Source organism: Morus notabilis, unplaced genomic scaffold (assembly GCF_000414095.1).
Source record: "Morus notabilis unplaced genomic scaffold, ASM41409v2 Scaffold6, whole genome shotgun sequence".
In the NCBI taxonomy this organism is placed as follows: Eukaryota; Viridiplantae; Streptophyta; class Magnoliopsida; order Rosales; family Moraceae; genus Morus; species Morus notabilis.
In genome coordinates, this window is record NW_010363960.1 from 94,190 (window position 1) to 116,585 (window position 22,396).

Genomic DNA, 22,396 nt, shown 5'->3' on the forward strand with positions numbered 1-22,396 from the left:
GTTGTTTCTAATGAATCCCTTTTCTGCCAACTCTTTGAGCTGTTTCTTTAGCTCTTTCATCTTCGCAGGCGCCATTCGATACGGAGCAATAGAAATCAGAGCCGTCTCCGGGAGTAAGTCAATGCAAAACTCGATCTCCCGATCAGGCGGTAAACCAGGCAACTCATCAGGGAATACATCCGCATATTCATCGACCACGGGGACCTCAACATTCTCCCCGGCGATACTGGATTCACCCTCTAATGCCGAAAGGAATGAGAAACAAGCTAAATTCCGCCATCCTCTGACACTATGCCTTAGTAGTCGTTCTTCTGTAACTGGGTTAACACCTCCCTGATACGTTACTGTCGTGCCAGAACCGGTAGTTAAGGTGACTCTCATACAGTGGTAATCAACAATCGCCCCATATCTTGACAACCAATCCATTCCAAGCACCACATCAAACTGATTCATGGGAAGGATTATCAAATATGCCTTTAATTTCTCACTTCCAATCGTGATCACACATGACCTACATACACTAGTCACCTCCACGCGTCCCAATGGAGAACTTATAAACATTGAAGTCTCTAAGTCATCGGGTTTCAAACCCAAAATTTTCACAAAAGAAGCGGAAATAAAAGAGTGCGTAGCACCAGTGTCGAATAAGACTCGTGCAAAAGAGTGAGAGATAGGTACCATACCCTCGACGACTGGGTTTCCAGCATGAGCACCAGAACTTCCCCCGGCCATGGTATGCATCTGCCCCGGTGCTTTCCCTTTTCCTCTCTCATTGTTGTTAGGTCTCTGGTTTCCAGGTCTGTACTGTTGTTGCAGCGGGGTAGACTGTATCGATACGGAAGCCTGTGGCCGGAAATAAGAGTAGTTCGGCGGATGGAAGATCGGTGCAGGAGGAGTTGGCATCTGGACAGGCAACTAGGGCTGATAGAAAGGCGTGAACTATGGAAGTCTGTCTTGACTAGGAGCAATACCTCTTTGACTCTGCGGTAATTGCTGGGTCTGTTGGTTCACCTGTTGGCCCCTGCTAGGACAGTTCCTCTTGATATGCCCTAGCTCCCTACTATGGTGGCACTTGAAGCTATAGGGTCCACTCTTCCCACTTCCCGAAGAGCCACTACTACCACTAGGCACTCCCCCACTACATTGCCCTTGATCACGGCTTTTTCTGTTATTCCTTTGAGGTCCTCCTGAAGTTTTCCCTGAAACTGCTCGATCTTGGAGGATGGCGAAGTGCTCTTGTTCAATAGAGATGGCTGCTGCAACCAGGTCACTGTAGACTCGATGCCTTAAAGCTACCACTGATTTTCGGATTACACCCTTAAGACCTTTCTCGAACTTTAGGCACTTCATGCGTTCCAATTCAATCAAGGAGGGAGCAAAACGTGACAGTTTATTGAACCTAGCTTCGTATTCCCTCACTGTCATTTCCCCTTGCTGTAGGCCCATGAATTCCATGGCCTTTTCATCTCGATAACTTTGGGAAAAGAATTGCTCATTAAAGAGCGCTTCGAATTGTTCCCAAGTCATCCCCTCTACATCTTGCATTCGCCGGATATGCTTCCACCATGCACCTGCAGGACCTTCAAACTTAAAAGCTGTGAACTCCACCCAATACTCATCCGGTACTCCCATGGTACTTAGATGCTTAGACACCAATTCGAACCAATACTCAGCTTCCTCGGGTCCACCTGCACTAGTGAATGTGGGAATTGAACTACGCCTATACTCACAGAAGTAGTTCTGTTTTCTGTCCTCCGCGGGACGTTCATTTTGGGCTCTAGTAGCCATCCCTTGGAAAGCGGTGTACATGGCTTCCATGAATTGTTCATTCGGCATCGCCGGTGGGTTCGGGTTTCTACGGCGCGGCGGCATTCTTTTATCTGAAAAGAAAGCTAGACTGTTTTAGTGGTTTCCTGATGTCATTCATGTATGCATAATTCCAAACCCTAAGGTTCTAAACCAAGGACTCTGATAGCAAGTCTTGTCACGCCCCCAAACTGGGGTTAGTGACGTGGAGGCTCGTTTAGAAACTTAAACCTGTTTGAGAGAGGGATTAGCAAATATTTTAATTCCTTTCAAATCCAAAACATCCAGGTATTTCCAAACGAGCCCCCTTTTCATTCAAGAGGAATTTAATTTCAAGAACGGTGGTGGAATTTCCAACCAAACCAGTCTAAAATCACGTCCCTGGTATCATGTCAGGAATTCCCACATGTGTTTAGCATACATGAACATAAACAAAAGTAAATATGACATCAACCACAGTCTAGTAATATTTAAGTTTACAATCCATAATCTCTTATACATGCCTTGAAATAAAAGATAAGAGGAAATACAACTCTTCATTTTCCTGAAACAAGTCCACGTCACTGGTAGTAGCTACCTACTCCGCACTATTCTTCGCGTCGCCTGGAGGGGTTTAATACATTTAAAAACAGGAAAAGGTGATCGAAAGGCCCAGTAGGATATAATTTTATAAAGTATTTAAAATAAAGGTACTCACGGTCTGAAGATATACACCCAGAATCGATCATCCCTTTTTAGAAAAGGAAATACTCACAATAGAAAATATATGTACAATGAAAGTGTGCAGCTCATCATACCACTAAACAAGAAACGGTAAAAATGTCTGTCTATGAAAAATGCAGAGCCATGATTCCACTAAATAAGAAGTGGATCCGTACGGGTTTCGGGACCTGCCCCCAAGGATGCGATTCCCACATCCCGATCTCTGTGGCCACCATGCGTTGTATCATTCCTTAAATATTTCATTTTAAGAAATGATACTCTTTAAAATCTCATTTCTAAAATCATTGGAAAACTTAATAGCATTCTCATGCTATTCCTTTGAAGTCATTTTCTTTAAACATGTTTTGTTCTAAAACATTTTCATTGGCCAAAATCATTTAAAGTGAGGCTAAAAAGGATATGGACAAGAATATCCTACCTGTTGGATATCAAACATGGTTTAACTTTCCGTTCTCCTAGCCTCCGTTTTCATTTGAGGCTCCAATTCCAATCGTGCCACTAGCTTTCCCATCAAAATCAACAATTTAGAGTTTGATCTTTCTCACCAAACATTCTTGTTTAATTAGATGTAATTGTATCATATTAGTGTGCCATAGTTCAAAATCAATATTCATAAACAATTCTTAATTCAAATCATGATTCTTTGTACATAGAGATTCATTCCGGAGAATCGAATGGAAAATAAGGATTCATGTGGCTAATCCACTCATTTTGAGTTCTCAAATGAGGTTAGGTCAATCCTATAGGGTTTTCTGGGCTGTTTAGGGTCGGTTTCAGTGGGAACCGGTCGACCGGTGACAGAGGAGTGCAACTCCACCGGTCAGCCGGTGGAGAGGTGACCGGTCGACCGAATCGGTCGACCTATGGAAGGGTGACCGGTCAACTGGTGGGAAAAACTCCAGGGCGAACAATGGCCGATTCGCGAGGAACAAAGGAACAAAGCCAAAACCTGAAATTTTGGATCTAATTTTGACATATTCTCAAGGGAAATGTATAGATCCAGTTTCAAATCAACAAATAGGGTCCAAAGAATCAAAAACCCCCCAATTTTCATCAAGATTTCACCAAATGCCATTCGGATTCCATTTGAAAACAAAAATTTAAACTAAAAATCACCAAACTCGACTAAAACGAGTTCCACAAAACTAAATCCAAAAATCTAAAGTAAGTTTCAAAGAGTTTTACCTCGATCCAAGCTTTGATATTGAAAATCTCTTAGAAATCCCCGTTTTTCTTTAAATCCGGTTCAAGAGCGTTCTTGAGAGAGAGGGAAAACTTGAGAGAAAGAGAGAGGAAGAGATGAACGGGAGAGGGAGAGGGGGAGAGAGAGAGCTCGAGGTAGAGAGAGAGTAAGGAGAAAGAGAGTGTCGAGACAGAGAGAGAGAGAGAGTAACGTGAGGAAGGGAAAGGAAAAAGGAAATAAGGAAAAAGGAAAATGAGAAATAGAAGGAAACAAAATTAGGAAAAATAAATAAAATAAATAGGAGTGAAATTATAAATACTAAAATAAATTTTAAAAGCTCGTGATTAATTAAGAAAATTAATTTAGGTACATTAATAAATCACAATTATCATAATTAAATAAATTTAATTTTAAAAAGCGTTACAAAATCATATTAAATTAAAAAAAATATACAAAATAAATTGACTCTCATACATATATATCACTTAAAAATAAAAACCTTTTGGCAGGTCAGTAACTGAAGAGGGAAGCTCCTCTTTTTTTTTTTTTTTTTCCTATTTCCTTTTAAAGGGAAAGATATTTGCTACTTTTCTTGCCCTAGACAAATGGAAACGTAAATATCCATCAAGACCATCACTTATCATTAATTTCGGTTTTGTTCGATAAAAAGAAAAGGGTCCACCGACGACGCTCACAAAATCCACACCGTTCAGGAACCCATAAATTAAGGACACGCGTCGCAAACAGGTAGCGAGCTTTCTTCTGGTAAACCACCACCCGTTGAACACCAAGTCTCGTAATTCGAGCGCCGATCCGTATGATATTTATGATCCAACGCAACGATATTTCTGTAGAAAGAAATAATAAAAAAGGGAGATAATTAAATTCCCAACTGAAATTAACAAATAAAAAACTAAATATCCCATTTTCCAAATTTCCAATGCGCTTGGATTTGATTGGGCGGTAACCCCAATGAGATTTCTCTTTTCTCCCGGCAGGCACCGCCTTTGTGTGGCAATTAATAGAAAATAGAAAATAAAAAATAAAAAATAAAAAATAAAAAGGAGATTTCCATACGTAGGATTTTTATCATGTCTTTATTTTTTAAGTTTTTTTTTTTTTGTATTTTCTTTATTTTCATCAGATTTAAAGACCATAAACAGGCAACATCCGTAATTAAAACCGGTCATTCAACTTACAAGGACCCAAATAAAAAATATGGAAACATTTTTTCACTATCTCTTATCTTTTTAATTATTTAATTGAATTTTTCGTTTTCAATAAAAGATTATTTAATTGAATTTTAGTTTAGCATTAAATTAATAGAGATTCTCTTTTTCTCTCTCATCCTTTTTGCCTGTGCCGCTATAAATCAGGAGCAACCCCGCTTGACAACTCTTCTTTCCTGTCTCACGCCTAAGTCTAACTTTCTTCATCTTCATTTTTTTTTCTTTTCTTTTCTTTTAATTTGTACTCTCCTTTTTGACAATAGTAATTGCTCTTTTCTTCTCAAGAGAAGAAGAGTTCCTTTGGAGCTATAGCTGTATAGTAAGCCAAGGTAAATCTCTCTCTCTCTCTCTCTCTCTCTCTCTCTCTCTCTCTCTCTCATCTTCGCTGTGGATTTTGTTCGATCGACGACTTTGTGGAATTTCGGTTTTTCGTTTCGTAGATCTGGTGATTTTGGTGTTTTTGCTCAGAAAATTCAGAAGTCAATTGAACGTAGAAAGTTTTTTTTTTTTTTTTTTTTTTTTTTTTATTCTGGGAGCGAAGGAATTTCTTTTTCTGATGAAATCGCGAGAAATTTAAGTGGATTTCAGTTTTTTGTAATATACAAAAATAGAAGGTACAGATACAGAATGGTTTGGGCTAGATCTATTCGAGTCCGTTGGATTTCGATAGGAGAGAAATAGTAATTTGAACCTGTGGCTCCGAGAATTCGAATCTGTCAACCATGTCAGCTGGCATTTTTTTTTTTTTTTGTATTTGTTTGACCAGATCTTGATCTAGGAACTGTAGACACTTTTCGGATCTGCTAGGGTATAACTCCAAAATTGAATTTTCCTTTAATCTAACGATTAATTATTTCCTTAATTAATTAATTTAATTTGTTTTAATGATCGATGGTGTTTTTATTTTTTGTTGAAGATGAATCGGATCCAACGACAGAGCGGATTTTCAGTTTGCGAAGAGATTAGATCAGGATCTTCTGTCGTTTGCCCAAAGCCTCGCCGACTGGGCCTCCTTAACGCCGCCGTTCATGACCACCACCCAATCAGATCTCTCAGATGGCATCTCAAGTAATTTTCTCTCTCCTTAATTTTTTGCTCGTCTTTTTATATTTTTTCTAAATTCAAAAGGTTAATTATCTTAATTAATTTTTCATTAATTTTGATTGCTTGAATTTCAGCCACCAATCGGAGCTTTGTGATTCGAAAGCAGGGACAGATCTTTTGGACGCCATCCTCACAAAGGTCAGTTCTTTGCCCTTTATCTGTCTTTTGTGTTTTTAGGTGTCCGATCTATTGGAAAATTTGTTTTTAAGTGCAGTATTTGCTGTTTTATATCGGTCTTTATATTTGATTGTGTTCTTCTGATTATCTTTAGAAAAAGACGTGATCTTTAAAATGGATGTGTATATTTTTGGTTGTTGATGATTCTGTTCATTCTCATGAGAGATGTAATTAAAAGCCTTGTTGGTGTTATATCTTATGTTGAATATTATTTACTATTTTCTTTTTGCTGGATGCCTAGTTTTGTTGCTGATATTAATGTTTATGTTTGATCTTTGTGATCACAGGGTGGTTATGGTGTGGAACAATCTAGTCAAGTAGCCTCGTCGCCCCCATTTTTCAGCGGGTCGCCGCCGAGCAGAGTAGCTAACCCATTGATTCAGGATGCTCGATTCGGGGATGAGAAGCTCACCCCATTCTCCTCGCTGGCGCCAGTTCCTCCTCCCTCAGGTCTGTCCTCGCCTACATCATCGTCCGCAAGGAAAGGAGGCTGTGTGAGGGCCAATTTTGGGAACAAACCAGCGGTGAGGATCGAGGGGTTTGATTGCCTGGACAGGGATCGACGTAATTGCAGTATCCCTGCCCTCGCATAAAACTTGTCTCCTGTCGAACAAAAGGTGTATAGGAAAAAAAAGATTAAAGTTCACTATAAAAACAATCAATCAATCAATCTTTGATAGAGCGAGAAGAATTTTGAAACTACCAGTGAGGGAAAAAGAGGGAGATCCTTTTGTATTGTGTAAATATGTTTTAAAGGGTTCTCTGTAGAGAGGTAACTTGTCATGTATGTAAATGAGATTTTTACTAAATAATGAAAAGGAGTCTTTAGGTTGTTTTGTTAGGGAAGGTAAAAATAGAGGTTTGTGAGGGGTGTGGAGTTTGGGTTGAGAAGTCTTTGCTTACCACACCCATCTTTGTATTGTAAAGTCTAGTCTGATGGGGAATTTTTCATTGTATTTTTCTTGTGGGTGCTTAAAAGTTTCAATGAGCGGCTTGTGAAGAGAATCTGTAAACATTAAAAGTTGCCGTTGAGTCCAATCTAAGCAGTCATTTTACACTTGTATATACACTGTTCTTGAGTTTTAATTTCCATTGTCAATTTGTTACTTTTTATGTTCTCTCTTTTTTGTTGCAACTCAATTTTCTAGTCTTATGACGTTTGTGAGAATGGACAAAAGTTGCTTTTGCAACAAGCAAAATTGCCTTGATCGTTGATCATGAACTATCTCAGGGTTTTGAATGTGTATAAAAAACTTTTGTTCAAAAAACGAATCATCGAATTGGAATCTGTTTACATGAGCTTTTCTAAAGCAGCAACCAAAAAGGATCATTTCTCTGCCTGATCTGCTTTACATCTAAGCGGCTTTATTCGCTAAGGTAAGCAATTGGGCATCTCTTTCTGTCTGTCTGGTTGTGTTTGTTTGGCTCAAACCGAGTGTGGAGTTGTTTTTGAAGAGTTTGGAATCTTTCTTTAAAGGGTGCTCTTAATATTCTCTCTCTCTCTCTCCTTTTTTTTTTTTTGGTTTCTTTTTCCTATTATTACGCGTAGTCTAAATAAAGGCGTATTAATGGTGCGAACGTTCAAATTTGAGTTTAAGACGCAAATTGTTGGGGTCCAATCAAAATCAAATTACAAATTTGTATTGCAGTCGTGTTTAGCCACTGCCCTCTTGTTTCTGGAAAGGGCAGTATAGTTGCAAAGGATATGCACGAGCGGTTTTCTTGACTCTTAGGGACCAGTAACAGTAAGGGACTTTTATTTGAGGCTGTCCACATAGTAAAAGGAAGGAATTTTGAAGTTACTTACCGGGTTTTCTTCTAAATTTTTGTGATAATTCGGTTGAATGACAGGTGAGAAAAGAAAAACAACGTAATTTAATTTTTTTTTTTTAAAGACTTTCTCTAATGTTTCCTCATTTTTAAGAATACTAATATTTTATATTTTTAATCGTTAAATTTATATTAAAATTTATCTATTATGTATATTTTTTTAATTTAGTGTGATTTTAATTATATTTAATAATTAAAAAAATAAAAATATCAGTGTTCTTAAAAATAATGAAACAAGAGAGAGACTATTTTTTTGAACAATAAAATAAGTATAACAAGTAATAATTAAAATTTTAAATAAATTTAATTCTTAGGTGGTTTAAAAAATAGTATGAGAAAAGTAGACTGGAATTTTTTATTTAATATGAAGAAAATTAAGCAGTATTTCGTCTTTCCATCAAACCTGTACGTTGATAACATCTAGGCCCTCCTGTTTGTCGCTTTGCTAAAACTTCGGAAAGGAACAACTGGGGAGAGTTACATTTTTGTTTTTGAAAAAGAAACATGAAAGTCCAATAATAATGTTTTTTTTTTTCTCCCATGGCATTGTTAAGTTCTCCACTGACCCATTCCAACAAGTTTGTCAGATGGTTTCAGTCTATTCTTTGTTAAATATATAGCTCCACAATTTTCTATTTCTTTCAAATCGTTTGAGTCCATTTTTTTTGTCAATTCTATAGCATCATAATTTTCAGAAAATTAGAGAGGGAAAAGAAAGTATACGCAAAATCATACTTTCACTTAATATGAGATATATGGGTTTGATTTGAAAATTAATTAGGTTAATGACATGTTTATTTATTAGAATTAGAAAATAAGAGTAGAAAATGAGCATCAATCTTATGTTTTTTTACTCTTTGTTATCTTAAAATGAGGGTTGAATGTGTGCGCACCACACAAATTTAGTATTGAGGATGGGAATGGCCATCCTATCCCCCTCAGGATTAGGACTACCAATTCTAAATTATTATCTTATCGACAATTTACTTATAATTATTAGATAAAAACTGAAATTTCAAATTAAACATAATTATAACCTTATTTTATTTACATAATATAATAACTTTTTTATTTATTTTTGTTTTATACATAACAAACTATTTATTTGTAAAATAAAATTAATTACACACCTTATATTTAGAAATTAATTACCTAATATATAATAATCACCTTGATTATGATTAAAATTATTAATGGCTGTACAAATTATTTTTCAAATTGAAAATACAAAAAATACTTAAAGGCTATATAAGTAAATCTATAACAGTTTATTTTGATCATTTGAAAATACAAAAAATACTTAAAGGCTATATAAGTAAATCTATAACAGTTTATTTTGATCATGAATTTAAGTAAATGCACGAATGAGATTTGAACTGATTTCGATTTTAAATCTTACAACCTAATTAAACAACTTACTCTTACTATGATTCCTTACTACAAATTCTGCCCAGTGTGATTGGTGAGTATATAAGTAAATCTCTAACAATTTATTTATTTTGATTCTGAATTTTAGTAAATGCATGAATGAGATTTGAACTGATTCCGATTTCGAATCTTGCAACCTAAGTAAACAACTTAAATTTATAACAGTTTATTTTGATTCTGAATTTAAGTAAATGCATAAATGAGATTTGAACTGATTATGATTTCGTATCTTGCAACCTAAGTAAACAACTTACTCTTTATTTCGAATCTTGCCAACTCTGATTCATGATCTCTCCGATCACGGGTAAGTAAACATATCATAAGAGCTATCCCATTTTGTTCAAGCATCTCTAATGCAATGCTAAAAGAGATGTCCAACTGCAAATTAACATTTAAGTGTAAAACATTCTCCAATACAATATCATTTGTTGTATTAAATTTGTTATAAATTATTCTTTATGATAAATTTCACACTAAATATAACATATGGCAAATTTAACATTTGATTACTATTGGTTGATTTATTTATTTTTTACATTCCGTTCGGTTTGTTAATTCGAGTTGAGATGTGATGTTGTGTGAGAGCTTTTTACTGTAGCAAAAAAGTTATATGTGACTGTTTCTGAGAACTTTTTACTGTAACAAAACTCAAATTTTAAATTCGAATCAGCGAAAAGAACGGGGCCTCAGTTATTGCAACTTTTGCTTTTTCAAAATTTTTAAAGTTAGTAGTTTACTTTTGCAACTTTTAAATTATATGAGAAAAAATATCTTTAGTATTTAAAATAATATTATGTATTTGGAGCACAAATAAAAATAACATTTTTATGATATTTTTTGAGGCCAGATATATAAGTGGTATTAATATTTGCGTTGTAGCGAGTCTTGCAAAAGAACAAAACTTCTTCCTAAACTTACTAAGTTACAACTTTGGCCTTGTGGCGATCATAAATCTTTTTAACGGTTTTAATCATGGACAACTCACGTAACTTGTTGGTAAATGGTATTCTCTAAAGGTATTTATCACGTGTACTTGACGAATATACGAGACTAAAACCTTTAAAATTGACGTTTCGATTACGCAAGTAAGACAAGGTCAAATTTGAAAATAACCCCCACTCTAAAGTGACAATGCCGACAATCATTCTTTAGTATATTTCAATAAGAATACGTAAATTATACATGTATTTTGTTCTATTTTGATTTATCCTTTTTCTTTTGGAATAACCCGATGAGATTTCTTCGTTTCCTTTTGTTCTCATTTTGAAATCCTATGGAACTTATAGTTGATAGTGGGAGTGAAGTTTTGTTTGACATCTTTTTTCTCTTTGTTGTTTTTTTCCTTGAAATATTCGACATCCTTTTCAGAATACTCTTTTGTGAATTTTTTTTTTTTTTTTTTTTTTTTTTGGAGCAATGCTATCTGTACATGCTGAAGTTTTCCCTTTTGTTTCGGAAGATATTTTTTGAAGGTTTTTTTTAACCTTAATATTAATGCAAAATTACGTGGAAGTGAAAAGAAAATAGAAAAACTTAAAACAGGTTTTGAAAGATACAGGCCAGCTATTTCTTGGCTGCTCTATCTAATTCCCAAATTCTACTTACCTTTCCACGCGTTGCGTGACAAAAGTCAGACCAGCTAGCAGTGGTTAAACATTGGGTATCCAACATTTCTCCTATAATTATAGCATTAATGTAAAAAATACTACCACTTATCTTTAAAAGTTACAATCAACAGCAAGAAACTTCCACATCAAATAACATAAAAGTAAATGATTGGTTGTAAATCATATCTCTTTATTTCTTTTAGAAAAAAGCAAATCTACAATTGTGACTTAGAGAGAACAAAAAAAAGGGTTAAAGTTATAGTAGATAGGCAATTTTTAAATAGCATATTTTAAAATATTTATGGATAAGGTAAATTTACTGTAAATATACTTCACAAATAAATCATTTATTGAAAATATGCTATTTTTTTTTGGTAATGAAAGAAAATATGTTGTTTATCATAAACATTTTAAAAAAAAAATATTGTTTAGCCTTTCTTCAAAAAAAAAAAGAAAGAAAGAAAAAAGAAAACCAACAGTATGAAGAAAAAATAAAAAAAATTCCCACAGTTAACTATTGTTGATTTACCCCAAGGATTAATTGGAGTAAATTCCACTTCGTTGTTTCACCCTTGGAACTTGTTCGGCCGTATGGCCGAACCGAAAACCAAGACGATAGGTGGTCAATTTACGGCCTCTTTCTCACTACGGCCTTTTCAGACACAAGTGGGTTTTTCTCCTTTTTTTCTTTTTTTTTTTTTTTCAATTTCCATTTTTTAAACCTTGAATTTCAAACTTGCAAACCAGTTGGCTGTTGGAGCCACAAGTTTGTCACTAAACTGTTGTTCATAAACCCGTAAAACTCACAAGTTCAATTCACCCCATCTCAATTTAACTTGAAAAATACAATTTTTAGTGTTAAATTTTTTTATTTCAGCCCATTTAATGTATGCCTTGAAATTTTGGTGTGGGGTGTGGGTTAGATCTATAATGGCCGGCACAACCCAACCCAATCCGCGCTCTAATTTACATTCTCTAATATCTAATCATAGACAGACAACTCATTTCTATTCTCTAGTTTCTTCATGTTTTAATTAAGTCTCTATATTTACTTTATGTTAAGACTAATTTATGAGTGTAGACTAATTTATGTTTACTTTATGTTTGATGTTGGATGGACTACTTTGCTTCATGTTTGATGTTGGATTGAACTTTGAATTTCTATATGTTTGAATGTAAAGTTATTATTTGTATTTGATGATAAACTTCGAATGTTAGATTGAACTTTAAGTCTTTGATTTTTTGAATGTTGAAACCGACCACCCAACCTACCCTACACCACCCCAACCCAACCCAAATAGTATTGAGTTGAGAAAATTTTCTAACATCATTGGGGTTAAATATGTGCAACCCGTACCTTTTAAGGCAGGGAAAAAAAAACCTATCATGTACCAACCCAACCCATGAACAGCCCTACCGACAAGGACAAGAAACACGCATTTGCGCAGATATCACTATTAAGGTCCAACAATTATCTTCTACCAGTTGCAGAAGCTCAACTGGTAGAACTATAACATTTCTGAATATTTATTTTTGATATTTTATTTATTTTACCCGGCATGACACACTTTAAGTCTGTTTGTCAAATGTACTTAAACCAATAATTTTAATTTTACTACAACGTTTTTCTATCACAAAAAAATTAAATTTAAAAATTTCTCATAAATAACTATCTGACAAAGTTCCTATTAATAAATTAAAATTATTGAGTTGAACGCATAAACGGATGGTTATTATATGAGAAAGAATGCATTACTAGTATTTAGTGTCATACTGAAAAATAGTAGGGATACCCATAATAGGAGTCTCAAACGGGGCGTGTTGAGGGATTTGGATCAACTATATAGCTTTTTCGATGATGTTTAGTTCATGGGTTTAAAATTATGATTCATGATTTTGATTTTTAAAATTTTAATTTTTTGTGAGAGAAAAACACTCTAGTAGAATAAAAAATTATGATCCTAAATTAGACAGAACTTTGAAATAAACGCCACTTTCATTTCTTAAACAGTGTGTACCTTATCATATATTACGGGCCAGTTTAGTTTGCTGATTCGAGTTTTTAATTCCAGTTAAGATGTGATTTTATGTGAGAGCTTTTTATTGTAGTAAAAAAGTTATATGTGATTATTTTTAAGGACTTTTTACTATAGTAAAACTTAAATTTTAAACTTAAATCGGTGAAATGAATGAAGTTTACATTTTTTAAAGGGAAATAGTAAGAAATAAACCAATATGAAAAGCTTAAGAAAGTATATAGGCCAATTTTTAGTTATAGAAATTAATATGCCATAACTTGTCAAGTTATGGTTCATAACCAGATAAGTTATGGACAAACTTGTCAAGTTAGGGTTCATAACCAGATAAGTTATAGACAATAACTTGTCAAGTTATGGTTCATAACCATATAAGTTATGGATGAAAATAATAATTTGGCATGTTTATAAACTTATATAAACTATTGACCTATTAATTTTAATTTATCTCAAATCTTGATTTATTTTCCTCTTTCTTCTTTTTTTAAATGACGAAACATGACAGCAGTTGGTTATCCTTGGTCAGACTCAGAACCTGTATAATGCTCTCAAGAGTTTTACTTGTTGAATCCTCACAGAATTCGTTGAATGCATCCACTGGTCCAAAGCCCAAGTGACAAGAATAAAAAACGTCCTTGTTTCTCCAAAGCCCAAGTGACAAGAATTAAGAGTTGTTTAGTTGGGAATTCGTATTTCAATTTGAATTATAATTTATAATTTGTTACAGTATTTTTTTTTATAAAAAATATATATAAATTAAAAATAATTCTAATCTCATTATTTTAATTTATGAACTAAACGTCTCATAAAAAACTTTGTTGTTTCTCTAGAGCGTGCCAACCAAACTAATTACTACTAATCTTTAGCCTCTTGGAACTACAAAAGAGAAAAGCGATACGGAAAATCTCTTTGGCCGGGTTTTTCGCTTTTCTTTTTGTTTTTGTGTGCCTCTTGGTAGTAGTAGCTCGAGGGCGTGCTTCAAACCACGACAAGTAGATTGCACGTGAATAGTGTCAATCAACGACAAATAAATAAAAAATAAAAAATCTCACTTGCACATGCCACCAAAAAGGATATATTAGTTTAATTTTAGTCTTGTGAGCATAGCTTAAAACGTCCAACGTTTTCTCGTTAGTTTGGAATTGGAGCTAAGCTAGCTAGCACAACAAAGTTTTCCAATGAAGAGGCAGAGAAATGTGGAGTGAAATAGTTTGAAGGTTGTTGTGAAGTTTGAAGCTGATTCGACGGCGAAGATGGGAAAGAAGAGAGGGGTGATCAAAGAAGATCAGGCGGGCAATAAGGCCGAGGAAGAGTACAAGTGTAGCGAAATAAGTCCCTCATCGAGTACGCGGTCGGCGGCGGCGTCAATGGCGGCGGAGAGTGGCTTAGTGGGTTGGGACGATGAAGAGAGTTGGTGGCCGTGGTTGAGTAGCATGGTGGACGAGCAGATGTCGTGGGGCTCCTTTTGGTTGCCGTTTTGGGATGTTGAGTTTATGCAGGGTGAGGCTTATAATATGTTGGTTGGTGATGTGATTTGGGATGATGATATTTGGGGCATTAGGGGAATCAAAGAGGTGCCAAATCCATGAGATACTGAAAGAGAGGTTTTTTTTTTTTTTTTTTTTTTTTTTTTTCCCCTACTACTCATGAGTTTAATATATGAAAGTTCAATTCGTTATGCCATGGTTTGCAAATATTTATATATCACAAAGTGGTTAAAATTTTGTGGATGTATTTGATATATTTGGTTGCTCTGTTTCAGTTTAAAGGATGGTCTAGTTTAAATTAGACATGCCCTTTCAAGTTCAAAGGGCGTTTACTTTTTTTTTTTTTTTCCTGCCTTGCTTGCTCAAGTATTAATCTCACAAATCCCATCACCCCACCACAATTAATCATTAACAAATTAGTGTGAAAAGAGGTGTTTCGTAGAAGATTATTCTAATTTGCCTCCCCAATTTAATATCATGTTGTTAAAGAATTAACGGATAAGTTGAGATTAAGGGTGAAATGTCACTCAAATTTAAAACTTTTAGTTCTTCACCTAGAGTTAGTTGGTTCTTCCCGAAATACATTGAGGCGCAACATTTGACAAAAAATGTAAGAGTAAAGTATTATTTCGATACGGGCGAGAACATTTCCCCTCCCATTTTTTTAAGTGGGGTATTTAAATTCTAAGCTAACACTTCGAGTCATAAATGTAAAATAGTCTAGGCTAGACTATGCATGTAATGATAATATTTCCAGAGGTTTCTCCTAACATCAAACCGCAACATCTTTGTATTTTTACAAGTTTCTTCAATCACTAATCTGAATTTCTTAAAACCTTGACGCTCTTTGTCGCTTCATTAATGTTTGCTCTATTCTCGTTGGTTGTCTCAATTTGCGAACAGCTATCAATCATGATGGTTTTATCTAATTGCGTTTGCGATTGAACAAATTACTAGCAACCACAAACGCACACATCTTCGTGAAAGGAATAGAGGGTTGTCTGAGGCTTCGTTTAACTTTCCAACTACTAAGGATAGCTACATTTGTGGTAGCTAGGTTTTGTACTATTTTTCATTATTGAAGAGCCAAAGCTCCCATTACTTGTTTCTTAATTTATGTTTTTTGTTTGGAATTATACATCTAATTAATCTTTATGTCATCACCACATTTAATTTGCTCAAGTACTTTCACTATTTAGTATTCATTATGTGGTCAGGACCTTAAATTTCAAGGACATAACAAATTCGTACTCAACCAATAAAGACATTAAAATGAGAGCATATTAGAACTCTACCTTATCTCATTTGGATAAGGTGGGTAGAACTTTCTAGCCACACACAATTCAATCTTCAGAGCAACTGGTAGTTTTTGAATTCCCAACTTGTTGCTTTCTATTTACACCGTATTAATTCAACTTAATCTCTTAAACTATAGGGTTATATGAAATAATTGCTCCCTCGTGACAACATTAATTCTAAACTTATTTTGGATCGTTGGTCACATTTTATCAATTGGGTAATGATGGTGTAAGTCACATAAATGACTTATCTCACAGTTTGGGGGCACCCCTTTTGGCTTTTACATTCAACAATCGTCTTAGGTGTTGTAATCTAGTATTCTAGTTCTTAAGCTTAATTGCTTTATTTAAGGGGGGGGGAAAAAAAAAACAAAGAAAAGATAAGGAACAGGCCACAAAAGAAAACAAAGAAAAGAAAAAAAGGGGAAATTGATTTATTAAATAAGAACAGGAATCAGAGCCAGAGCTCTTATGATTCCGTAAATCAAAGTATCATAGACATTGAATTCCATTCCCATAGCCTCAACGTTTCACATTGAAATCGTACAAACCGAACGGGAACTTAATTAACACAAATACAAAAAAAAAACAAAAACAAAAACAAGAACAAAAACAAAGCTGCAAAACCATTGACAAATAGGAACAACCTCCTAATGAGGTAAAACACTTGGAAATACTAATTCACTTATTTGGCCGGAGGCTTGTAGGCAATGAAACTGATGCACTGGACTTGACGGTTGTTGTCGAATCCGATGATACGGACGTGAGCGTCAGGGTACGCTTTCTTGGTTTCCTGGACCTCGGCCAAGACCTGAGTTGCGTCGGTGCACCCGAACATGGGGAGCTTCCACATGGTCCAGTAGCGACCGTCGTAGTATCCGGGGGATCTGTTGTTCTCACGGTAAATGTGTGCTTTCTACACATGCAACAAGTAGTACGTACAACACATAATTAGTATCAATATATTGCAACAAAAAAAGAAAGAAATTGTTTGTTGCCTCTATTAAGTATAAATTGGTCTCCAAATTGTTGAGCTATTTGGTCATGTTGCACAAATATTGGTACATCCTATTTTCTTGTAGCTACTTGCCAAGAGGGAGAGCAATATGACTACAAACCAAACGTTATGTAAGAAAATATTAACAATTTTGTAATAAAGCCTTGAATCCTCTCTCTCTCTCTCTGTTTTTTTTTTTTTGGTTAATTTTTAAAATCTGTGTATTTCTCATTTTCATATGCCTACAAATTACATGAAGCGGATTAATATAATTTCATTACAAAATAGGAGAAATGAGTCGAATATAAATACCCCAACTTCGAATTCCAAGCAAGGAATCCAGTTGCTCCTGAGAAGGTAGTCAATTTCCTTGAGCAATTGCTCGTCAGTCAGATCTGGAAGGTAAGAAAGAGTCTCGAACTTCAATTTGCCTCTCGGGGGCCACACCTGTAGTAGTTACACCAACATATGTTACATTTTGAAAAATAGAGAATTTATGTAGTTTGAATCTTTATCCCTTATTCTTAATAAATACTTTTTTATTAATGTAATTATTTGACTAAAAAAGTTATAAATCAAAAGTAAAGCGTAAAAATCCTGACTCATGTATTATTTATCAAAATTACCCTTACATTTTTAATAATTCAACCAACAAAAAAAAAAAAAAAGAAGAATCCTACTAATTTATCTTCATAATTGAGGTATTTTTTCAAAAGCTTGAAAAAATCTTCCTAGTTCTTTCTGTCTCTTTTAATTTTTTTTTTTTAAGGGTGATTCCACAAAAATTTAACCGAGATGTCATATGTAACATGTTAAGTTAAATTCAATATAAATATAGTACTAGTGTTTTACCTGCATGCACTGAACTCTTCCTCCATTGCTGGCCAAAGCAGTGATGTCATTGGTCTTTTGGTTGATGGGGAAGGATGCGGTCGACTTGAGGCCGGAGAAGGGTGCCACCATGTTGGCCTGCACCGGGGCAGTGCGCTTGATGGAGGCGACGGTGGCGGCTGAGGACACAATGGATGAAGCCATGTTTCTTTGTATTTCTTTGCTTAGAACTCTAAACTCGATATCTCAATGTTCTGCAATCCGTTGAAGAGGGTTTGGTCTGTTTACTATACATTGTATTTATAGTGCATAAACTCACTAGTAGCTACATTTTTCAATCTAATGGCCTTAGTTTGTTGGTGTGGGGGATTGGGTATATCTTGGCCGTTGGATTGTGTTTAACGTTGATGGCCACATATATGGATGCATAGCCTTATCGCTGTACTCTCCATAGATATTGCCACGTGGAATGCTGCCATTATCTTATCTGAGATGAGGGAAATTGAGGTCTTAAATTTAGGAAAGGGTATAAGTCAATCTATTCACGTTCAAGTCTTTTTTTCCCCCCTCCATTTAATTTCTTTTGTTTTTTTTTCTTTATTTTCTTGATAAGTCGTTTCAAACTTCTTGGTGCATATGGCATTTGTATTGTGGATGTGACCTGTGAGCCTTATATTTTGAGCAACAATTTTTCCAAATATCATTTTTAACACACAAAAAGGGGAAAAAAATAATTAAAAAAAACTTTACTATGTGGGGTTGCTTACTTGTATCATGATTGTAATAATAATATAATCAGCATTCAATATGAATATGAAAGATAGAAATTTCCATTTTGATGTAGTAACCAAAACTTTAATTTACAGCCATTGAGATACAGTTGCATTGGTAGATGTGAGAAAGAGCTGACACAACAGAGTGCCGAGTAGTGGCGAGTACCCATGACATTCCAAAATATCTGATGAAAATGTGTAATGTTCTAGGTTCTGATTTTTGCCCCCACATTTTAGAAAACTTGTCGTATTCTTTTTATATATTATAGAAAGGATTATTTTTCATAAGTGTACTCCATTTTAAAGTGCTTTTAATTTTTTAAAATAATTTAATACACTCTTTAATCTAGAAAAAACGATTTAAAATACCTCATTCGTCTAATTCTGTTTATAATCCTAATAGATTTGCTGATGTGGTGAGTAAAAAATCAATTAAAACTATTAAACTGTAATTAAATATATATATATATATAATTGATTATATAATAAAACAATTAAAAACTTAATTAAAGAACATAAAAAAAAAAACCCAAAAGAAGTCTTCTTCTTCTTATATTTGCAGATCCAGCTGACCCATTTCACTATCTCTTTTGTGAAAATTTCCAAACTGATACGCCCCTAATATCAGTGAAGGATTAGAGACGAGAACCACACTCTTCGAGTGAGTGCAAACTCCAGAAAACAAAGAGAAATGAAGGCAAGAAACGAAGACGAAGAAGAGAAGAAACAGAGGAATGCCGTTTGAGATATTATTTCTGTGATAAAAAACTCACAATCATCTGGTATCATTCTTATAGGCTTTCCTAGATTCACACAAACCAGTAGGCTAGGCATAACCGAATAACAAACTCCAAAACAGAATTGCAAGAAACAAAATACAAAGAAAAGTCGAAAGTGCAGGGGTCTTCAACAATCCTAAGAATTCCAGCTTGCTAGTGAAGACGACAGATCTTCTTCCCTTAAACGACATAGTCATTTAACCACACAGGTGGCCTTCTTACACGGGCTGGGCCTTTGACAGCTTGGTCCATGGGTTGGACGAAGGCTGGGCTTCCATTGGGTTGACCATTAGGTTCACGTTCTCCTGCCTGCTCAAAAGGTTCGGGTATGGGCGTATCATTCCCCAACCCTTCAAAATCACCTTGTCCTCAAGGTGGTTAAAAAAAAAAGAAAATTTAATTCAAACACTAAAAAGAAATAATCATTTCAGCATATTGATTTTTTTTCTTTATTTATATATATATATATATATTTTTAATCCTTTTAGCCTCCTCTGCTTATACTCTACTATGACTTGGGAAAGCCCAAGCCAACAGAGGCCCATCAAGAGCAGGGAAGAGCCCAACTGGCTGTCTGACTATGGAAGCAAGGACTATGTCATTTGGAACCCAAGGAGGTCGTTTGGAGGCTTATTCTTCTTCCCCAAATTGAGTCATGAAAATCTTTCACCGCCGTTCCCAACCCAGGTGATCTTGACGCCGATGCATTCTCGGGCTTCTCCGCCGTCGTCAGTTGTTGCAGCCCCGATAAGGCCCGGCTGTCGCCGTCCCTGAGCAATCCTTCGCGACCAAGCTTCCTCGCGTTCGTTGCCGTTCTTCGTCGTAGCTTGCCTTCGCTCGCATATTATGTTCTTCCGCCTCTTACCTCCGTTTCGTCGATCTTGTTTTTGGTACGTCTTTTTTTTTCCTCTGTCTTTCACAAAACTCATTCGCCTCTTCCTTCTATATCCACCGATTCAGAATTCGAGGGCGTGAAGGAACCCGGATGTGAGGCAAATTTCTGGCTTTGCTTTGGGCAAGATCGAATCAGGTACGATATCAGAAGGATCTGGTGGCCACAGATCTGATCCTTGCTTCGGGTACTGAGCAGGTGTGGTGGTGGCATTCTCGGTCTTTTCAGGTCGCGTATGGGGTTGTGGTTTCGACAGTGGTGGACGATCAGTGGAGATCGGAGTTGTTGTGATTGAGTTGATTTTAATCGGCTCTGGTTTTGGCTGACGAATACTCGGAGCGAAGGCTGAACATAGGAAGGTGAGTGGTAATGCTAGCTCGTGTGATTCCGATAGCCCGGATTGTGGTGGTGGCTGGTTTGTGGTTGCATCTGCCTTGGGTGGTAACTGTGTAGACAGAATTGTCTTGCTATTGTTGAAGGAGGACGTCGTTTCGAGGGATGTCGGCGCCGGTGAAAGTGTAGGCAGTCTAGGCTTTCGCACCATTAAGCTGGCTGTGTATGGACCATCACCAAGGGCTTCCATAACTAAGAAATAGTCTGCGAAGTTGTCGCTGTCGATAAGCTCCATCGATATCATCGTCATCTCTCAATGAAAGCACCAATGATACGACCCTCGGAATGGATTCCTATGGCCGGATCGGATAATCGCTCTTCGAGTGAGCGTAAACTCCAAGAAATGAGAAATAGAGGAAGGGCTAGTGAGAATAGAGAAGGAAAGGGGAATGCCGTTTGAGATATTATTTCTGTGATAAAAAAACTTACAATCATCTGGTATCATTCTTATAAGCTTTCCTAGATTCACACAAACCAGTAGGCTAGGCATAACCGAATAACAAACTCCAAAACAGAATTGCAAGAAACGAAATACAAAGAAAAGCCGAAAGTGCAGGGGTCTTCAACAATCCCAAGAATTCTAGCTTGCTAGTAAAGACGACAGATCTTCTTCCCTTAAACGACATAGTCATTTAACCACACAGGTGGCCTTCTTACACAGGTTGGGCCTTTGACAGCTTGGTCCATGGGCTGGACGAAGGCTGGGCTTCCATTGGGTTGACCATTAGGTTCACGTTCTCCTGCCTGCTCAAAAGGTTCGGGTATGGGCATATCACAAACCCTGCTCTAACGTTTTCTTTTGAGATGCAAAGAATGCTCTCTTTTTCATTCTCTTCTTTGAGATTCTCTTCTTATTTTTTTTTTTTGATAGATTTTGGAAATGAGCTTAGCTGCTGAAATGGTGATGGGCTTAACAAGTTCGGCGGGAGGGAGAAGAGGAAGAAGCTAGAGAGAGGAGAGAGGGAGAAAGAAAGCAATGGACCTTTTCTAAAATAAATTTTGTTATTATTATTTTTTTAACATTTAATCATTTTGATATTTAATAAGAATATAATAACTTTTAACTAATATTTATTTCCTAACACATTACCAAAATTCATTAAGAATATAAATAGAATTAAACGAAGGGTATTTTGAATCGTTTTTTTAGGTCGAAGATGTTTTGAACTATTTTAAAAAATTAAGAGCACTTCGAAACAAAATACATATTTCAGAAGTATTTATAAAAATAATCCTTATAGTAATTGTATGATCATTTTACTGGCCTCTATTCAAGCGAAAAGGTACTGTTCTTCAGTACAATTTTAGTATTTTTTTGTGCTTGGATTACGCATAAAACTAATTATCTATTTTCCACTTAGCCAAAAACATACAAGGGTTGATTGCACTCGGGGGGCAAGACATTAAACTCCACTAAATTATGGGATTCTTCTAAAGTAGCACCCAAATTTTAAGAAGATAATAAGATTACAGGAAATGTCTTCACTAGTAGGCGTACCAATCTATTATTTTTTATCGTCAATAATATAACGTTGTTTATATGTTCGTGTAATATTCATTTTGTTCAAGTTAACACTTAATAAAATGTGACACTCAATAAAATGGTCTTCCGTCATGTTATATTACCCTTGCTTCAATGTTATGTTCCACCAAGAAGTTACAAATCTGAAAAGTATTAAACTTAGGCCTTATTCATTTCACCATTCGAGTTTTCAATTTCAATTTTACTACAGTTAAAAGTTCTTATAAAAAGTAACATCTAACTGTTTTGCTACAATTAAAAGTTTTCACATAAAATCACATCTCAGCTCGACTTAAAAACT

The 22,396-nt window shown here is 35.4% G+C and overlaps 4 protein-coding genes across 6 annotated transcripts; 2 read left to right on the top strand and 2 right to left on the bottom strand.

Moving 5' to 3' along the window:
- Positions 1-939: 939 nt before the first annotated feature.
- LOC112092967 lies at positions 940-1,872 on the bottom strand. Its single transcript, XM_024170333.1, has one exon. It carries the CDS (start codon positions 1,870-1,872, stop codon positions 940-942), a length of 933 nt encoding a protein of 310 aa, XP_024026101.1.
- Positions 1,873-5,143: 3,271 nt separating this feature from the next.
- LOC21397777 lies at positions 5,144-7,308 on the top strand. Of its 3 annotated transcripts, none has more exons than XM_024170341.1 (4): positions 5,144-5,270; positions 5,858-6,009; positions 6,120-6,183; positions 6,510-7,308. In XM_024170341.1, the coding sequence occupies exons 2-4, from the start codon at positions 5,858-5,860 to the stop codon at positions 6,813-6,815; spliced, it is 522 nt and encodes a 173-aa protein (XP_024026109.1). In that variant the 5' UTR covers positions 5,144-5,270; the 3' UTR covers positions 6,816-7,308. The 3 variants fall into 3 exon arrangements, with proteins under 3 accessions (XP_024026109.1, XP_024026110.1, XP_024026111.1); XM_024170342.1 differs by lacking the exon at positions 5,144-5,270 and adding an exon at positions 5,476-5,555; XM_024170343.1 differs by lacking the exon at positions 5,144-5,270 and adding an exon at positions 5,562-5,749.
- Positions 7,309-14,250: 6,942 nt separating this feature from the next.
- Positions 14,251-14,721, top strand: LOC21397778. The gene has a single exon (XM_010105455.2). The coding sequence runs from the start codon at positions 14,377-14,379 to the stop codon at positions 14,710-14,712; it is 336 nt and encodes a 111-aa protein (XP_010103757.1). The 5' UTR covers positions 14,251-14,376; the 3' UTR covers positions 14,713-14,721.
- A 1,597-nt stretch (positions 14,722-16,318) lies between these two features.
- On the bottom strand, positions 16,319-18,016 carry LOC21397779 (ribulose bisphosphate carboxylase small chain, chloroplastic). Its single transcript, XM_010105456.2, has 3 exons — positions 17,758-18,016; positions 17,218-17,352; positions 16,319-16,824 (listed from the first exon to the last, which is right to left on the bottom strand). The coding sequence occupies exons 1-3, from the start codon at positions 17,938-17,940 to the stop codon at positions 16,594-16,596; spliced, it is 549 nt and encodes a 182-aa protein (XP_010103758.1). The 5' UTR covers positions 17,941-18,016; the 3' UTR covers positions 16,319-16,593.
- Between the last annotated feature and the right edge of the window lie 4,380 nt (positions 18,017-22,396).

Coding starts and splice junctions, on each gene's coding strand:
- LOC112092967 (XM_024170333.1), bottom strand. CDS start 1,872: ATGCCGCCGCGCCGTAGAAACCCGAACCCACCGGCGATGCCGAATGAA.
- LOC21397777 (XM_024170341.1), top strand. CDS start 5,858: ATGAATCGGATCCAACGACAGAGCGGATTTTCAGTTTGCGAAGAGATT. Junction 6,010..6,119: donor TCTCTCAGATGGCATCTCAA/GTAATTTTCTCT, acceptor CTTGAATTTCAG/CCACCAATCGGAGCTTTGTG. Junction 6,184..6,509: donor TGGACGCCATCCTCACAAAG/GTCAGTTCTTTG, acceptor TTGTGATCACAG/GGTGGTTATGGTGTGGAACA.
- LOC21397778 (XM_010105455.2), top strand. CDS start 14,377: ATGGGAAAGAAGAGAGGGGTGATCAAAGAAGATCAGGCGGGCAATAAG.
- LOC21397779 (XM_010105456.2), bottom strand. CDS start 17,940: ATGGCTTCATCCATTGTGTCCTCAGCCGCCACCGTCGCCTCCATCAAG. Junction 17,353..17,757: donor GAAGAGTTCAGTGCATGCAG/GTAAAACACTAG, acceptor TAACTACTACAG/GTGTGGCCCCCGAGAGGCAA. Junction 16,825..17,217: donor GCTTGGAATTCGAAGTTGGG/GTATTTATATTC, acceptor TTGCATGTGTAG/AAAGCACACATTTACCGTGA.